The sequence below is a fragment of the Saccopteryx leptura genome, chromosome 3 (assembly GCF_036850995.1).
Source record: "Saccopteryx leptura isolate mSacLep1 chromosome 3, mSacLep1_pri_phased_curated, whole genome shotgun sequence".
NCBI classification, from domain to species: domain Eukaryota; kingdom Metazoa; phylum Chordata; class Mammalia; order Chiroptera; family Emballonuridae; genus Saccopteryx; species Saccopteryx leptura.
Window position 1 is genome coordinate 355,948,267 of NC_089505.1, and position 19,305 is coordinate 355,967,571.

A 19,305-nucleotide genomic window follows, 5' to 3' on the forward strand; every position below is an offset into this window, starting at 1 on the left:
GGACTCTTTCTCTTAGCAGCTACCTAAAAATAAATAATCTAGCATGTGACTTTAATTTCAGTTACAGTGCTGTTTATGGGCATGTTGGCCTCCTCGTCCTGTAGACACCATAGGCATACTACCTAGAAACTGGAAACTTAGGGGCCTATAAAAAATGCTATGACCAAGAGAAGTATATATATTTGCTCTAGAGCAGTGGTTCTCAACCTGTGGGTTGTGACTTTATTATCCAATAAATATGTATTTCCGATGGCTTTAGGCGGCCCCTGTGTTTTGGTCGTTCGACCCCCGCCGGGGTCGCGACCCACAGGTTGAGAACCGCTGCTCTAGAGTATGGAGAAGAAAACTGAAAGATGGAAATTTATAAATGTTTAATTAAATGTCTATAAAATGGTATGCTTTGCCAGTTTTAGCCATAGTTAAATTTAGTATTTGTTTGATACTTGGGATTTTGGAAAAAAATTTTAGGTTAGATTTCCTTTTGCTGATGAATGATTGCCAACAATAACTTAACAAGCTGGTCATAGCCAAATGTTTTCAAAAACAAATTATAAATATTCTTTCAAGTTTTTATAGCAAAAATTATTTTTAATGTGGGTTGTGGGTACATTTTAATATTTTGAGATGGGAGTCCCCCAAAAAAGAAAAATGCTTGGAGCTATTCACATTATAAAGCATCCCTGTCTGTGGGTGGCTCATTTCATGTACTTTAAAACACAGATTCATCAGCTCAAGTAAATTCCCACATTATGCTTATTATTTAATCTAGTCTCTATTCATTCTTTAGTGCTTAATTAAGAGTTTCTGCTTTTTATGAGGGTGCTTAATCCACAAACTCAATTCTTCTCAGATTAGCTTCCTGATATAAAATGGATGAGTTAGCCCTGACTGATTAGCTCAGTTGGTTAGAGCACCGTCCCAACACTCCGAGGTTGTGGGTTGGATCCCTGGTCAGGGCATAGACAGGAAGTGACCAATAAATTCACAACTAAGTGGAACAACAAATAACTGCTTCTCTCTCTCTCTCTTTTTCCTCTGTCTCTCTAAGATCAATCAACAAATTTTTTAAAATGAATAACTTAGCCTGACCTGTGGTGGCGCAGTGGATCAAGTGTCGACCTGGAACACTGAGGTTGCCGGTTCAAAACCCTGAGCTTGCCCGGTCAAGGCACATATGGGAGTTGACGCTTCCTGCTCCTCCCCCTTCTCTCTCTCTCTCTCTCACTTTCTCTCTCTCTTCTCTAAAATGAATAAATAAATAAAAATAATTTGCAAATGAATAACTTATAGAGAAATGTTTGGGAAAATGCAAACACATTTTAAGCCTATAGGGTTGAAGACCATTCCATGAGCTTTCGCTTCAAGTTAAACTGAATCCCGAAGCGACAATGTGCCTGTTATTTTGCCCTGTAAAGGGTAGGCATTTTATAATGGTTTTCTTTTCACCAGCTTTTCTATAAAAAATAAAAAACTTTTGCTTATTCTGAGATGAAGAGACGAGAAAAGGAACCTGAGCTAAGTGCTGATGGCTTTTCAGGATGAGCCGGAGACAGATGCAGGGCCAGCCATCTGGGTCCCTGGACTTAAACACCACCTCTTTTATGAACTCCTCCTTGGACCCCACTCCTGAATGAGGTGCTCTTCCTACGTGTGCCCACGGAACTCTCCAGTTCCATCATTATAGCGCACTATCATTTTCTTCCAATTGTTGACTTCTCTCAACATTGTAAACTTTTCTGAAAGAGACTCTTGTTCACCAATGTCTACGCCAAACCGATGCAGAACACCCAGCACATAGTAACTCTGCCGATAGTTTTTAATAATGGGACAGATGTGAGACCTACAAGGAAAAATCTTTCAAAGGTAAATTCACTAGTGTATCAAAAGTTTAAAAATACACTCGAATCCATGTTAACACAATAAATAAAATGAATAAGAAATTTTTAAAAATATTAAGGATAAAAAAGTTAAAAAATAAAACCATTTGTGTGATGAAAAATGTGAACTTTTTTTTTCTAGGGTTAGGAAGAAATTTGGGAGGAAATAGCTTTGATTACTTTTCTAAAATGGTGTTAAAGCTTACAGTTCTTTTAGTTGTTATAACAATATGTGAAAAGCAACTTTTAATTTGGAATGAGTGAAGCCAGTAACTCATGGTAGGTAGCCTTAGAATGCCTTTGTTGGCCTGACCTGTGGTGGCACAGCGGATAAAGCATCACCCTGGAAATGCTGAGGTCGCCAGTTCGAAACCCTGGGCTTGCCTGGTCAAGGCACATATGGGAGTTGATGCTTCCAGCTCCTCCCCCTTCTCTCTCTGTCTCTCTCTCCTCTCTCTCCCTCTCTCTCTCCTCTCTAAAAATGAATAAATAAAATAAAATTTAAAAAAATAGGTTAAAAAAAAAAAAAGAATGCCTTTGTCCTTTGACTGTTATATTGGTAAGCACTCGGTTTGTTGTGGCAGTCATGAGAGAAAGTGCTAGAGAAACCTGCGTTGACATGGATCCTGCTGGTGCCCTGACCAGCTCCCCTTCACCTGGCAGGTGTACTCATCTCCTAGCTTCTCTGGGTGTTGACTGACAACAACTCACAACTGCCTCTTCTCCAGAGCATTGCCCTTGGAAATGCCACCGTGGTCCCGGTCAGTGGCTAACTTACGGGTGTATAAAACTTTATTCTGAGTCAGCTCCAACGTGTAACCCACACTCCAGAGCTGCCGTGGGATTAGCTGGAGGCCAAACTTTAGCTAATTCTAATTCTCACCTAATCTTTTCCCTGCCCTTTCTTGCCTCTTTTCCTACCTGAAAGGTTTCTCCCAATAACACTCCCTCTATAAATCAGAGTCACAACATTCAGATCTCCTTCTAGAAAACCCCTTCTATGTTGTTCACGGAAATGAAATTTCAGCTTCTGAGGGTGGATAGTTCCCTGCTTGTGGGATGTTCATGAAGAAGGAAGGCTGACATTGGCCTCTCCCCTGCCTTATATTATACATCTCCAGACTGATTATACCTGAGATTAATATTTATTTAACATGATAATCAACACTTCTTCAAAAATAATTTTATTCAAAATAAACATTTTATTAGTATCTATTTTGTGCCAGCAATGTGCTAAGAAAGTGTTAGTAATGGAACAATGATTAAAACATAATATCCATCCTCAAAAGGGAAGGAGGGAGGGAGGGAAGGAGGGAAGGAAGAAAGGAAGGAAGGAAGGAAGGAAGGAAGGAAGGAAGGAAGGAAGGAAGGAAGGAAGGAAGGGGAAGGGAGAGAGGGAAGGAAGGAAAGAAGGAGAGAGGAAGAGGGAAGGAAGGAGGAAGGGAGGGAAGGAAGGAAAGGAGGGAGGGAGGGAGGAAGGGAGGCAAGGAGGGAAGGGAAGGAGGGAGGGAGGGAGGGAGGGAGGGAGGGAGGAAGGGAGGGAGAGAGGGGAAAAATCTCAGCTCTGAGGATGGTCATCAGGTAGAAAAACAGTGAAAAACAGGTCATCTAGTCTCCTCTTTGGATGTGTTCGCACTTAAGCACTAGCCCCTCTGCCAAACTTAGCTCCTTTGCAAGGACAACATTTCATCATCTTTCCCTTCAGATGATGCACACGTGGTATCCATAAATCACGTGAACTCAGAACTGTCCACCAGAGTATCCATGGTCCCACCATGGAGGAGCATACTGACAGATCCCTGCTTTGTAAACTCCTTCCACATGAGTGAGAGTGGAGTAAATGTGTTATTTCCTGCTGATCTTCCCTTCCTTTAGGAAAATATGCTGTGGCTGGCCTCTCTCTGTGTGTTAACCACCACCGCCACCCCCGCTACCCCCACTTGTTTTTGAGATTTTCCCCTCTGGGTGCAGCCTGGAAAAGTCAGGAAGGCGTCCTGCAGCAGCAGGGCTACAGATTTGATGGGGGCAGTTGTGCTGGCCGTGTGTCGCCTGTGCAGGCTTGCACGTGACTGCACGCCTGCTCACCATCCAGAGCTGGAAGAGTTTTAAGGCAGGAAACAAAAGCTGTCCTTTTAAAAACGTCTTCGTAAATTATCAAGTATGTGCGCAGAGTCTGTCTTTTTTCCTCATGTGAACTTCACCTGGAAAAGAAAAGTAGGTTTTTAACAATCCATTTTTTCATGGGAAGCTCTGCTAACTAACCTCTTTGTCCCAAGATTTCTCACTTAAGAGCTGGTTGGACCGGACGAGTTCTAGAGTCCTGTTCATCTCTCACATATTCTGATTTTTTAATACTTTTCTTCCTGGACATAGTATATTTTATTCCATGTCAAATAATATATTTCCACCTATGCCAGTATTAATTTCTGTTGTCTAGTTAGCAGATCCAAGGAAGAATGTATACGTGTGCATGTGTGTGTATTTGTGTAACTTAAACTGTATCACAGTTTATCACTGCAGCTTTCTGATGTAATGTTTTTGACCAAGTAACCACAGTAAAACAACAACAAAAACAACAACAATCTTGCTTGTGTAATAGTATAGAACAGCAATATAACAAACAACCCTAAAATCTCAACCGTGAATTACAATGGTTTAGTGCACTTAATAGAGTAGTCTATTGTTTGTTTACCATCTATTGCTGTCAGTAGAGTAGGTTGGGGAGTAGGGAGGTCTGATCTCTGCTCCAATCATTTTGGGATTCAGGGTCTTTCCATCTTGGGACATTCTCCTCTTCAACATGTGACCTCTAAAGTTGCTACAAAAGGGGGAAAGAATGTGAGGGATTACCCATGGGAAAGTTTTATGAGCCAGAACTGGAACTGTCTTCTTTCCACTGGCCAGAACCCAGTCCTATGGCTGGAAATGTAGCCTCACAATGCACCCAGGCAGAGGAGAACCACGAATGGGGTGAGCTCTCGAACCTTCTGCCTCGTCTGGTTTTAGGACTCACTAGTACTCGAGCTTGAGTTCATAATAAAAGGGTCTTGAGCTGACCAATGCTTTGCCTACCCCTCTTCACGCCGCCTCTTATACCCTCCCTCCCAACTCACACACCATTTCCTTCCACCATCTTCATTTTACCTTCTTCTATGTGATGTCTCAGGGGGGGAAGGAACAATGTGAACTTGAACGGGGAGCCCAAAGAAGGTAGATGTTCATGAGCAAGATAAGCAGAAGGAAGAGATCCCTGGAAAAGTGGGACACATTTTAGAAAGAGAATTGGAAAAGGCCAGCCAGGAACTTGGGAGAGGTTGGTTTGGGTTGGTTCAAGATGGGAATGGATTATTCTAATAGGAGACAAATCCCAAGGTGAAAAGTCCATTTCTCTAGGTAGTAGAAGGTGCTGTTCTGGACAACAATTTATGAGCCTGTTATAAAATTTAGATAGAAAATTCTCTCTCATGTTTTTAACTGCATTATAAAGACCAGTATCTACAATTAAGAACTGTAGCTATGTAAGGGTAAGTCATTCCAGCTGTTAAAAAAAAATTTACACACATAAAAATAACATATACACATGTTCAGTAATTTAGGGAGATTCTTTTTTTTAAATAAAGAATAGCATTTGTGCCCTAGCTGGATAGCTCAGTTGGTTAGGGCATTGTTTTCATTCGCAAAGGCTGTGGGATCAATCCCCAGTCAGGGCACATATATAATATATAAACAAATCAATATTTCTGTCTCACTTTCTCTCCCTTCTCCTCCCTGTAAAATTAATAAATGTTTTTTTTTAAAAAGAATAACATCTGTTTTCTGCTTTAAACTCTTCCAACATGGAATGAGAGATAAGGGTGCCCCATTTGTAAGCCCTTGATGACAAACTTACCCAGCAGTGCAAAAACCTGTCATTGCAGCAGGAAGTTTTCCACCACCACCAGCTCTCCTCCAGGCCGTTCCTGGACAGCTACAGGTTCAGATAGTAGAGTACTTCCACTTTCTCACACAGTTCCCTGTGATCGGGACCCCTTCCCCCAAACTCTCTTAGGTCACGGGGGACACTGATCCATCCTTTTATCTGACCATCAGTTTACCAGGGCTTCATCTCCCTTCCCCTTTGCTATGCTTCATTTAATAAAAACACTTTCCAGAAACAAGTTGTTGCTTAAGTTTGTAAGTAGCATTTCTCACACCTAAAACTCTTGCCCTAGTCAATTGCATAGGGCCAACAGACACACAGGTCTTGCCAAGAACAATTCCCATGAAGAGTTTAAAAGCAGTGAATCCGTGGAAGTTCAGAGCAAGGACAGGACTTGGCCCCCAAAGAGTCAATGGATTCAGGTGGCACCTATTTTGAAAGCCGTATAAAGCAACTGCGTAGTTGACGTGCTGTGTTTCTTCTCCCCAGGGTTTTCCTGGAAAGGACGGGTCCTCTGGCCCTCCAGGACCACCCGGGCCAATTGTAAGTATTTCCAGAAACTACTTGGATGGGCTCTTCTCGAAAGCATTTTGCTTCTTTTGAGAGATTTTCTTTTGCCAGCCTTTTACCTTGGCAGCCATCTTTGCTGTAGTATAATGGCTTAGCCTTTGGTACAGACCCTCTCCCTAAAATATCCTTTAAAAATAATACACCCATATCGCTTGGTCATTCTATCTCTGAGCCACTTTGTCATGAGATCACCAGCATTGACTTAGTTTTTAGCAGACACAGATAAGGCTTGCATTGGAAAGAACTACATCTGACTGGTAGTTTGGAGACTTTTTTTAAAAAAAATGTCTTCCCTATTTCTTTCGTAACTGGGGCCAGAAATGAGCAGTGAATTTTGAAGTCTTGGTGGTGAGGGGGAGGGGGGCTATCCTTTTGTGTGTTTCTTGCTCCTTCTTGAGAGCTGGCCATCTTCGGTGAGATTGTGGGAGTCCTCGCCTTGGCTTCATTGCCCTCCTCTCTCTTAGGGCATTCCCGGAGCCCCCGGCGTCCCAGGGATCACAGGAAGCGTGGGACCCCAAGGCGCCCTGGGACCTCCTGTGAGTATGCAGCAGAAACCAGTCGGGATGGTTCCCAGCCATCCCTCTGGTTTATTTATGTATTTAAATCTACCAGCATCTCTGTTGGTCAAAAATGTTACCTAGCTTTGGACACTGCAGGAATCCATAAGGGAAACCAGAAACTTGTGGGATACAGACTCAGATCAAACTGGGCACATGTCGTGGCTAAATACAGAGGGCCCAACAGGGAAGAACCAGCTACGCTTCTGCTGATGTATCGTCGTCGTTTGTTATTTTGTGTTTGGCTTAGTTAAACTCAATGCCACTTTGCAGGGTGTGTTAATTTGCCCCATCTCCTGGGGGAAACAGAATTACAAGGCCTGAGAAAGTCAAGGGTTGGTTGAGTATAGAAATAGACTTTTCTAAATTCTACAAGAAAAAAATATATTTCTTTTTTGTTAAAACATACTCATAAGAGGATAATGGTGTAAATAAAAGCACAGTGATTGGAAATAGTAACTCCCATTTAGTGCTTCTGATCTCTTAGGCTGGTGTTTAAATGTGATCAATAGGGTCGGGGGGGGGGGAGAGGATGGAGAAGAGACAAATGAGTCCACCTGGGCCCGTTTTCTCATCTGCAAAACATGGTGGGTGTGTCACGTGGCCTCCAAAGCCACATTTGGCGTCTTCTGTGACTTGTGGGTTGTTCCTTCCGGTGTCGCATCACATTAGTCAGCACTCTGATATTGTTTGTGATGTGCTAAGCCTGTATCCATCAACTCAAATAACCAGGATGTGTAAATATCTATACGACCGCAAACATGCTAAGAATTTGTGGAAGAGTGAAATATGAAAGCTGAGGGCAAGAGCAGTCAATGAGTTCTCTTTCTGTTGCTGCTGTCACCAATCTCCACAATCTCAGTGGCTTCAAACAGCACCAATGTGTTCTCCTCAAGTCCTCCAGGTCAGAAATCTGACAAGGATCTTACTGGGTTAAAAAGTCAAGAGTTGTTGGCATTTCCTCTCCGGAGGTTCTAGGGAAGAATCAATTCTCTTGCTTCTAAAGGCTTCGCACAAACAATACCATGCATTTGACTCTAGGCTATTCCTCACCAGAAAAGAGAATGAAGCATCACCTCTGCTACCTGGCTTCAGTCAGCTCCTTAGAATGTGCTCCTGGGGACAAGAATCCCAGAATACATCAGCAGGGCTCAAGAGAGCAAAGGCTTCTGGTTAAAGGAATGTCCGAGACAGTACATATTAAATCTCTTAGAAAGTCGTGAGGGCCTGACCAGGCAGTGGCACAGTGTCAGACTGGGATGCAGAGGACCAAGGTTCAAAACCCCGAAGTTGCTGGCTTGAAAGCAGGCTCACCAGCTTGAGCGCGGGATCACTGGCTTGAGCGTGGGATCATAGACATGACCCCATGGTCGCTGGCTTGAGCCCAAACATCACTGGCTTAAACCCAAGGTCGCTGGCTGGAGCAAGGGGTCACGTGTTCTGCTGTAGTGCCCCGGTCAAAGCACATATGAGAAAGCAATGAATGAACAACTCAGGTGCCACAACAAAGAATTGATGCTTCTAATCTCTCTCCCTTCCTGCCTGTCTGTCCTTTTCCCTTCTCTATGTCTCTGTCAAAAAAAAAGAAGAAAGAAAGTCATGAGATATTTAAGAACATCAGAGGCTTTTGAGGCATCCTGAAAGAAATAGGAAAAAAAGCCTGTTTAATTTGGTTAGACAATAAACAAATGTATTTGTGCATTAGGTGATCTTGTGTGGTGCAGTCTTGCTGACGTCTAGAACGAGTGTTGGGTTGCTCCTGAGCCTAGAGGGCCGGGCTGGGGAAGAAGAGCAGCCCTGAAGACCTTGGAGCTCGGACGGGGCAGTGGGAGCAGGAGGGGTGGAGTGAGGCGGGGAAGGCAGTAGGGAAGGAGAACCTCTCTCTGCTTCTCCACCTGGGCTTGTAACTCCGGAACTGACCAAATACGGAGCATACAGAAATACCAATAATTTCTTTCCCAGAAATAAAACACTTCTTAATAATAATTGTCTTTGATCGTTATAAATGAACAGAAAAGGACCCTTGATGGTGGTGGCATTTTTATCTGAAGCCATATTCGTCTGGTTTCAGAGACACTGGATGAGGATGCCACAGTGCGTATTGGGTGTCCTCTCAAAAGCTGGTTGTTCCCTGAACTGTCCAGCCCAGACTTCTGTCCTGGCTGCCCTGAGCCACCTGACGCCTGCTCCTGCCAGACTGGTGTGACAAGCAAAGCGGGCTCGGTGTCAAGGTGTAAAGACTTTGATCGTTTTCCCGTGGATATCTGTCTAGGAAGGCAGGAGGGAAAGAGACCAAGAAAGACAGACTTCCCCACTGGAAATAACTACGTGTTTCCTGTAGTCCTGCCAGGAACGCTGGCTTGCACATGCTCTGCTTCAGCCGCTGACTGCCCAGGGCGGACTGTGCACGGCTGCTGTGGTCCTGATTCCCTCCTGGGGTGTCAGCGTGGGCTAAACTCTAGTGCCTCCCCACGGGGAGCCCAGTGATGACAGATGTGGGCAAAGGGCTCGACATTCACAGAGCTAAGAGGTCCGGTGCTACATCACTTAAAAAAACACTGCATTATTAGTCAGGACACCTGGGTTCTTTCTAGATGTGATGCTGACATGACTTGAACTAGCCGCGCAAGCCCCTATGCCATTTATCTTGCCTCTCATGATGTCAGTTACACGAGGCATTCACTTAAACATATGTACTGAGTAACCGCAATATGTAGGCACATGGGGGAGGAGGGTCTGAGGGGTCCCAATAGTGACCAAGATATTTTTCCACATCTGTGGATGATCGAGAGAGAATAGTACTTTTTTGTATAAGTAGGTATAATAAAAGGCAGAATGTTGGAAATGCCTTCAGGGAAAGACAAGGAAGTCACTGTGGAAGTTCCATGGATTGGAAAGGTGGATAGAGACAGAGACAGCAGGAGATACCCCTCTGGGCGGAGGCGGTGAAGACAGGAGCCCCTGAAGGAGGCAGCGTTCCAGTGGGATCTCGCAGGATGGTGCGATTTGCACCTACAAGGACAGGAAGATGTCATTGTTTCGATGGGGAGTGTAGTAAAACACCGACTTTTGTACATTTCAATGTTTTTCAGCTCTTTCTCTTGCTTTTTACTGCTGCCAAATTTTATTTCAAGCCCTCCTCACTCCACACCAAGGTTGTCACAAGAAGCTCTGGCCCCAGTCTGGTCCATTCCCAGCTGCCAGAGATCTTTCCAGTACATCTCTGATGTGTTAGTCCCTGGCTCCCTGGCTGAATGTCCTCCTGGATCCCTGTCCCCAGACGATGGGTCCCAAATATGCAGCCAGGTAGACATGGCCCTTCACGATGGGCCCTTTCTTTCCCCTCTAACTTAATATTGCATCATCCCTTCCCCGGGAGCTGAATCATATCCCAAACTGTTTAAAGCTCCCCAAATATATGTATGCCATACTGTTTCCACAGTTTACTAATTTAATTTAATTTGCCCTTAGGATGCTCTTCTATTTGTCTGGGGTGCTTTCTTCCCCTTTCTCTACCTGTGAGCTCCTGGCTATTCTCTCTTTACACCTGGGCACTTCCTGCCCTGGCCGGGTTGCTCAATGAATAAGGCATTGTTCTGACTCGCCAAGATCACGGATTCGATCCTGTGGGTCAGGGCACGTACAAAAAACAATTAATGAGTGCACAACTAAATGGAACAACCAAGCGGAACAACGGGTTGATGCTTCTCTCTCTCTCTCTCTCTCTCTCTCTCTCTTTCCTTCCCCCCACCCCCCACTTTCTTAAATCACTGGGAAAATTAAAACCTAACAAATAAAAACTGCACTTCCTGTGTGAGGTCACCCTCACATCCTCAGGCTGAGCACCTTGTTGATGTTCATTTCTCCGCTGAAAGGACAGGTCCTTGAGGGTAGAAGTTCTATCATACTCACGTTTTCATTGCCAGACTTCAGCCTCCTATTATAGAGAATATTTAATAAGGATTTGTTAAGCGAAAGAAAGAATGAAGGTATGTTTGCATTCCACTTAGGCTAATGTTCCAGGGCATTTTAGAAGAGTATTCTTACAGATTGGAGGTCAGACCATTGGAAGATGTTTAGAGCTAGACAGGGATGTTTCCATTTTAGCTAACAGACATCTTTATTATGTGGGACTTGGACCATGAAGTTATTCCTCTTCCCTTCTGCGCTAAAATTCTGTGAATCTATGAACGTAGCTACTGTATTTTCTTTTCTTTACATTTCAAGTGTTCCTGAAATGAAAGGAAAATGTGCCTTTTTTTTTTGGCCTCCATGTGCAGGGAAGATGTGTTTTCCCTCAAAAGTATACTTTAGCGGAGTTATGGGCCTTCCCTTGCTCAAGAATTTTTATTTTGTTTTTGTTTTACTTTGCAAAAATCAAAGGAAAGATGTCTGAGAATTTGGAAGAAAACTAACTTATTGCCTACAGATATTTCCCTAAATGGCCCCTCAGTGAGCCTGCCTCGCTGTGTCCTGTGCTCCTTCATCACAAGCGTGGTGAGGCTGGGTTTGAGGAATTTCAGGCCCATTAAACACATCCGTCCCTTTAATCCAAAGGTGCCCGCACTGATGGTGTCCATTCATGTTATCACTTGAGTTTACACTGTGATTTCTGTTCTTTTTTTTTTTTTAATTTATTGAATTCATTGGGGTGACACTGGTTAATAAAATTATATAGGTCTCAGGTGTACAATTCCATAACACAGCATCTGTATGTTGTCCTGTGTGCTCACCAGCCCAAGTCAGGTCTCCCTCCATCTCCCTGATTTCCCCCTTTCCCTCTCGTCATCCCCATACTGTTGTCTTTGTCTGGGAGGGATTTATTTTTCTTAATCCTTCACCTTTTTTACCCAGCCTCAACCCCCATCCTTTCTGACAGCTGTCAATCTGGACTTTGTATCTAATTTCTAAGTTTTAAACAAGCCTATTTTCAACAATAGTTAGCCCTGGAAATGTCAAATTGTCTACTGGTTCAGAAATGAAAATACTCAAGACTAAATGACCCAAGTTAAAAACTAATTCTGAATGACTAGAGTTAAGCTCGGGGGATGTAAAGCTGATTTTTAAATTATTATTTCATTAGGAAAAATAGGATCTTCGTTGGAATTGAAGACGTTGATTAACAAGTTTGTTGAGTGCTTTCTCTCGAGGCATGTATAGTGGGGCATGCATAGATATAGCTAGCTCCATTAAACGTTTATTTTGTGGTGACATGAGTAGCTCCTTCCTACAGTTGGACCTACCAGAAGGCGTGACTGCATCTTTAGGGACTTGTCCATTGTGGAGTCTACAAAAAGGGAGAAGAGGGCATGGCCAGTTAATTTATTTCCCAAAAGAATAAGGGTGGGGAGGGATGCCTTATAAAATCTAGGTGCCCAGTGCCTGAGCATGTCTTAAATACATTTTTTTCTAAATTAAGGCAACTAAAATGAAACAGATTAGTTTGTCATCCAGACTTGAAATGAAATTTAGCCATTTGTTTATTTATTCATCCATTCATTCATTTAGCACATATTTTTGAGCACTTGCCGTGTCCCAAACTTAGTCCTAAGAACTGGGGGTACAGAAGTCTGTAAGTTGGCCTTACAGAACTCATATGCTGAGAGAGGTCACTAATAGTGAGGATCTGCTGTCTTTGTAGAGGTGGCGATACTTCTCGCAAACCCAGCCTTGGCATTTTTCATTAATTTCTGTCACTGGTGTTACGTTGTTCCAAATAATGACTGCATTATGAGATAACCGGCAAGTTAGCTTTGTAAGGGACCCAGAGACCACTTAATTTAATGGCCTCATCTTACAAAGAACTCAGAAGGTTTAAGTGACTTGCAGATCCCAAGTCTCATTCTTTTTTTTCCAGAGTATTAGTATGAAAATTCTCAAACACACACAAAACTGAAAGAATTTAGACTGAATACCCATATGGCCAGCCCTAAAATTCTACTATTATGCATATGAGTGTGTGTATACATTTTTAATAAAGTTCTCTTGGGCTTTGCTGATTATTGATCTCGTTTTTACATTGGAAAATTATTTATGGCACACTAAAGGGAGTGGGTTTACATTTATAGTTAAAGTCAGTTAATATTTTTTTTATTTTATTAACAAAACAAAAGCAAACTCAAGGTCAGAGAAAGTAGAAATCTAAGCAGTCTTAGATTTGTAATAAATATTTCAATTTAATATTTAATATTGGACTTAGTTGAATATTTGACCAACTCTTTTATACAAGTAAAAGGCGACTTAGTTGAATATTTGACCAACTCTTTTACGCAAGTAAAAGGCTGGCTGGTTTTGGAAATATATAACTGAAGTCATGGTCACCAGTTTTAGTCTTAACCATCTATGCAAAGAGAAGAGAAATCCAAGCATTGAATTGTAGTTAAATATATATAACTATAAAAATTTAGTGTCAAAAACTGATACTCGAACTAAGTCCTGCATGGGAATATTTGTACGATTGATCCTTAATTTATAAGATTTGTGCTTAACACCTTTCTCACATTTCACATGATTTTATATACTGAGTAGACCAGTTCTGTGGTGATGGGAAACTGTAATTTGGAGGAGTGGTAGAGAGAGACTACGGGGCTCAATACCAAAGACCTTGAATCTGCGGACTTTGACTTCGTCACATGAATGACTAAGAATTGATGAGTGATTATGAATAGAAGAGCTGCCATCCGTCACTAGTCACTGTGCTTTCTAAGTTGTATGCTGGTGATACGATACCTGAGGAAGATAAAGCTGGTGGTTGTGTAGAGCATGAACTGGACAGGAGGCCTTTAGTTAGTGAGGGAAGTCAATTAGGAGGAACTCACAGGTGCCCTGGTGTCAGATGGTAAGGTTAGCACCTGAGTGATAGAATAGAGGGGGTGAATCTAAGAGGAATTGTATTGTAAAGTGGTGTGTGTGTGTGTGTGTGTGTGTGTGTGTGTGTGTGTATGTGTGTGTGTGTAGTAGACATGTGAGAAGCCAGGGAAAGGGGAAGAAAGATACAACCAGTGGTGGGCTTGAGCTGGCTGGCACCTGCTCAGGAGAGCAGATGACATGCTTCTCTTCGTACACCATCTTCAATGACAGCACACTTGCAGTTTGAAATCAGCGATAGTAGAAGTATTTACACCTCCAGTAGAGGCAAGCACTACAAGTCAGGACATTTTTCTTCTGGGAGGCCAGTTTACTGTCACACCATGAGGTGAACCGAGAATTTTAAATTTTGGTTACTGTTAATAGAGATTTTGGAGAAGATACTGAGTTTGGTTTTGGACCATCTGAAATTGTAGCAAGAACCGGGAACAGTCTGACAAAGTGGTAGATTCCATCTATAAATGCTATTCACTATCCTTTGGGTAGAGACTATGGAAATGTCATTCAATGAATTACTCTTAGTGTACTGTCTCAGAATTAAAACAATGAAATCCTTCTGAAGATACATGTTTTGCATTATAAGTGTAATTTCATTTCAGAAACATCAAAAACACCATTGTTTTTCAGTAAAACGTTTTACGGTTATAGTAGTTACTTATGGGTCAAAGAGTAGCTAAGCCACAAAACGAAATAATCATTCAGCTGAGAATTCATGTCCACAGGAGCTCCCGTTATCGGGGAATCGTGTGCTATTTTACTCTGGACAGGTACACAGTGAGGTTGTACGGTTTCCTAGCCCTCATCTCTTGTTTGGACTCCTATATTGGAAGATCTTTCCCTTCCTTCCAGAACTATTCTTTAAAATATAGAAACAGTTTAGCTCCTTAGCAGAGATTTGTGAAATAAATTATGAAACATCAGTAAAGTACGATTCATAGGCTGGTATTCAGTGTGGAAAGATATGAATGGCCTATTCAGTGAAACAGTGTGTTATAAAGCAGTGTTGCTTCATGGTGCCAGTTTTGTAAATAAAACACTGTGTTGAGGGTACTGTGCTAAGTGAAATAAGCCAGTCAGAGAAAGACAAGTACCACATGATTTCTCTCATTTGTGGAATCTGATGAACAAAATGAGTAAACAAACAAAATAGAAATGGACTCATAGATACAGAGAACAGACTGACAACTGTTGGAGGGGAAGAGGGTTGGGCAGCTGGGTGGAAAAGGTGAAGGAATAAAGCAGTATAAATTGGTAGTTGCAGATAGCCACAGGCACGTAGATTACAGCATAAGGAATATAGTCAATAATGTCGAGATAACTATGTATGGGCCAGGGGTACCTGAAGCAGTGTGGGTGGGAGCCACTCTGTAACATATGTGATTTTCTTACCCTTTTGCTATACATCTGAAACTAATACAGACTACCATATTTCCCCATGTATAAGGTGCACCATTTGTCAAAAAATTTAGTGTCTAAAAACTGGGTGCGTCTTAGTGTCTAAAAACTGGTTGTAGATTTTTTAACTTGCATTTCCCACTTTTTTGACAGTAATGAAGAGTTGTATGAATTTTATAATGAATAAACCTTGAGTTCAATAACTTTATGTAATACATTTTTTTTCAAATTTTGGGCCCCAAAATTAGGGTGCGTCTCATATTTGGGAGCGTCTTATACATGGGGAAATATAGTAATATTGAATGTAAAGTGTAATTGAAAAAAAATCTGAAATAAAAAGAACATACTATGTCTATACACTAAAAGTTTGGAGGAGCCCAATGTTTGAAAGAGCTATTTCTGCCTGGTGGGATTACAGGTTGCTGTTTGTTTATCCCTGTTGTTGTGTGTCTGTTTTTGCTGCAGAATTTCTAAAGCTAAGAAAACATCTTAATAAACTAAGATGCACTGTGTGCAGTGTCACCAGTAACCTGACCATTTAAAATCTTACAGGGTGTTCCTGGAGCAAAGGGAGAGCGAGGAGAACGAGTAAGTCTCCTGTCTGACCTGCTACCTGCACAGCTTTCGTGGCGTAAGCCTGACAAAGCGTCCCCAGTGACTGTCAGGATCACTCATTGCTCTTAAACCATTATTTCTCTCCCCACTCCCTCTTCAACCCATTTGACCATGAGCCCATCTGCAAGTGATAAAACACCTTGTGGGCTGGAAGTCAGGAGACCTGGTTACTAGTTGCAGACTCGCTACCATCCAGCTAGATGGCCTTCGGTCCATTTCTCTAAGGAAAAATAGAATTAAATTCATCTAACTCACAAAGTGAATTTGACAAAGAAATTATGTAGTGGATGGGAAAAGACTTTGGAAAAATAAAAGCTCTATACAAAGACCAAGGCATAAAATGGGACTCATGTTTTTCCAAGATTGGTGCCGAGAGAGACAGTGGCAGGCAGAGACTCAAAGAACTGGCTGTAGAATTGAAACTAGCTTCCTTTAGGGCCGTATCTCTCCTTTGAGGAATTGCATGGCTGCTAATGTAATTGTGCTGTTGGCTGTCGTAGAAACAGACGTGACCCTGGGCCCATCCAATTACCTTTGTGAAACTTTGGGCAATGTGTTTAACTCTGTTTGTCTATAAAATGGGTTTAACACCTTTCCTCTGAGTTGTTATTCGTCTTAAGTAAGCTACTTCTTGAGAAAGTGCTGCATTTTTTTATAAGCTCCAAAGAGCTATAAATGAGGCATTAAATATACATAAGGTTTTGTTTCTAAACTTTTAAGTTTTTTAGAATCTGGGACCAGAAATGTCAACTTGAGCTTTTTAAAAAAGGTTCCCAGGAACCTGACCCCAGGAATGTCAAATTGCTTCTTTCTTCTCTGCGTGTACTATGGTGGTCAACCCTACCTGTTGCTTAGAGCCAAAAAGCCCCGGTGGGAAGAGTTGGGCAGGTCAGATCTCCATCTGGAAGTCTTGTCATGTGGCTGGGCTGTGGCTGAGAGTCAGGAGTCTGCTCTTCTTTCTCTCCAGGGTGACCTGCAGTCTCAGGCCATGGTGAGAGCAGTGGCGCGTCAGGTGTGCGAACAGCTCATCCAGAGTAAGTGCATTCTGGTTATGGATGTCTTTTGTCACTGGTCCTAATAGGGATTTGCCTTTCCCATGAGCATAATGACGAAGGAAAAAAGCTCTAAATTTATGTCTGTGCAGACACATAAGCTTTATAGATTACCATCACTAAGGCATCTAGGTGGTCAATGTAGATTACCCCAGGGTCTACCTCGATGGAACAGACACCAAATTCCTCTCCGTCATACGTCCAAGAGCTCTCTTTGTCCAGATAGATTGAACGTGACTGCCCAGACCAAATCTTTGATTCCTTCCTCATCTTCCCAAATGGATGGATTTTTCCCCCTGAGTACTCGGCACATGAAAGCTGCCAAGCGAGGCATCAGCCGCTACTTTAAGAAAGATGACTCGGGAAAACCTAACATAAGGTAGGGTATCTAGTAGTGAGGTTCCGGATCCTGGCAGCATCGCAGGCTCATCTCACCGTAAAATATTACATAAACTTATTGAACTTATTTTGCTGTTAACACATGTGCCTAAGTCCCATTTTTTGGTGATTCTTGTTCAGTAGCTCTGGGTTGGGACTCCACACAGGTGGGTTTACAAAGCCTCTCAGGTGGGTCTGATCACCACGGCCCCGTGTTCTCAGTTGATCTAACTAGATTTTATAATTCACAGTTCAGAGCGTATTTTGCTATTATACTGTGGTATTTGATTTAGAAAGACTCCTAAGACTTTGTATTTAAATTTCCAGTAAAAGTGTTCACATGTCTGCCTTAAAAAAAAATGACTCACAGTATTGATTCCTATGAACTCATTACATTTAACCAATGCCTCCTTCCTATCCATTTCCTGTGGTTAGCCCAGAGTCTTCTCCTTTATTCTTTAAGATTTATGCCAAGCCTGGCCAGGCGGTGGTGCAGTAGATGGAGCATCAGAGTAGGATGCGGAGGACCCAGATTTGAGACCCTGAGGTCGCCAGCTTGAGTGCGGACTCATCTGGTTTGAGCAAAAAGCTCACCAGCTTGGACCCAAGGTTGCTGGCTTGAGCAAGGGGTTCCTCGGTCTGCTATAGCCCCCTGGTCAAGGCACATAAGAGAAAGCAATCAATGAACAACTAAAGTACCACAATGAAAAATTGATGATTGAAGCTTCTCATCTCTCTCCGTTCCTGTCTGTCCCTATCTATCCCTCTCTCTGACTCTCTCTCTGTCTCTGTTAAAAAAAAAAAAAAAAAAAAAAGATTTATGCTAATAGACACAAACACACAGATAATCTTCATGAGCCATTTGATAGATTCTTATGCTTTGTGCCCAAAATTAGGCTGGAACACACGTGGCGTGACACCTGCCCCATTTTTTCACTTTACACCTGAACTTTTCCAGTCCAGGATTTCAGTGACTGACTCCTGCTCATTCGTTCAGTACCCATCCATTTCTCAATTTTCGTCCTGTCCACTGACTGACTTTTGTCCAGTAATTTAACTGGACAACTGGATGGCCCTTCTCCTTGCCAACTAGTTCAGTTCCAGGCAGCTCTGAGGCCCAGTAGAGGTGAAATACCGTATTTCCCCATGTGTAAGATGTTCCCATGTACAAGACACACATTAACTTTGGGGCCCGATATTTGAGAAAAAAAAATTACATAAACTTACTGAACTCAAGTTTTATTTATCTACAACAAGGAGCGCAAAAATAAGCATGTAAAAAGCAGGAAATGCAAGTAAAAAAAAACTACAACCACCGTATAAGACGCACCCAGTTTTTAGACCCACAATTTTTTGAAAAAAGAAGCATCTTATATATACATGGGGAAATACGGCATTCCTCTCACACCCTGCCAGCTCAGGCCTCTGCTGTCAAGCCCTCCACCCCTCAGTGTCCCCTCCCTCCAGGCCTGACATCACCTGAGTGGCTGCCTTAAGTGATATTTCATTTAACCAGGGAAGTTTGGGAGTCCTGTAAATGTCCAAGAAGGCCCTAGCGTCAGGGTCCAATACTGATATGTAAAAACCAGCTCTCCCCCAGGGAAGGCATAGAAAAAGGTCTGCAAGAGCTTGGGAGAGGTTTCATCACGACAGAAATCTCAGGGCAAATGAGTTCACAGCTACCGTCTTCAGGCACAGTGCCAATGCTCCCTACATTTTAACTTTATTTCGTTTTATATTATATTGCCCAAACTGAAGGTGTGGGAGAGAGAAAATTTACCAGTTAAATAAAACTGTTCAAGTTGAATGCCAAAATCAGATCTTTTAAAACACAACAAATTATCAAAGAGAAATTGAACAGGAGGGAGAATGTGTCAAAGCTGACGTGTAGCTTGGATCACTTTTGTAGGGTTCCCATTCCAAGTATTCGGTGTAAAGGAGCAGGTCATTATTTTAAGGGTACCTAAGGGTTAAAGCCTAATATGACTCACTGGCCGGAATATGTAGAGCATTTCACAGTAGTGGCTGTCTTGTTCCACTGTAGAAGAAAACATCTTGGATAAATATGTGATTGT

General features: G+C 42.4%; 1 protein-coding gene across 3 annotated transcripts in view; it reads left to right on the forward strand.

Moving 5' to 3' along the window:
- The window catches only part of COL14A1 (collagen type XIV alpha 1 chain), a 219,744-nt gene that overhangs the window by 173,497 nt on the left and 26,942 nt on the right, over nucleotides 1-19,305 (forward strand). For all 3 annotated transcript variants that reach the window (XM_066379414.1, XM_066379415.1, XM_066379416.1), the window contains exons 41-44: nucleotides 6,286-6,339; nucleotides 6,831-6,902; nucleotides 15,738-15,773; nucleotides 16,768-16,834. In XM_066379414.1, coding sequence (XP_066235511.1) covers nucleotides 6,286-6,339; nucleotides 6,831-6,902; nucleotides 15,738-15,773; nucleotides 16,768-16,834 — 229 coding nt within the window. The remainder of the gene's footprint in view (nucleotides 1-6,285; nucleotides 6,340-6,830; nucleotides 6,903-15,737; nucleotides 15,774-16,767; nucleotides 16,835-19,305) is intronic.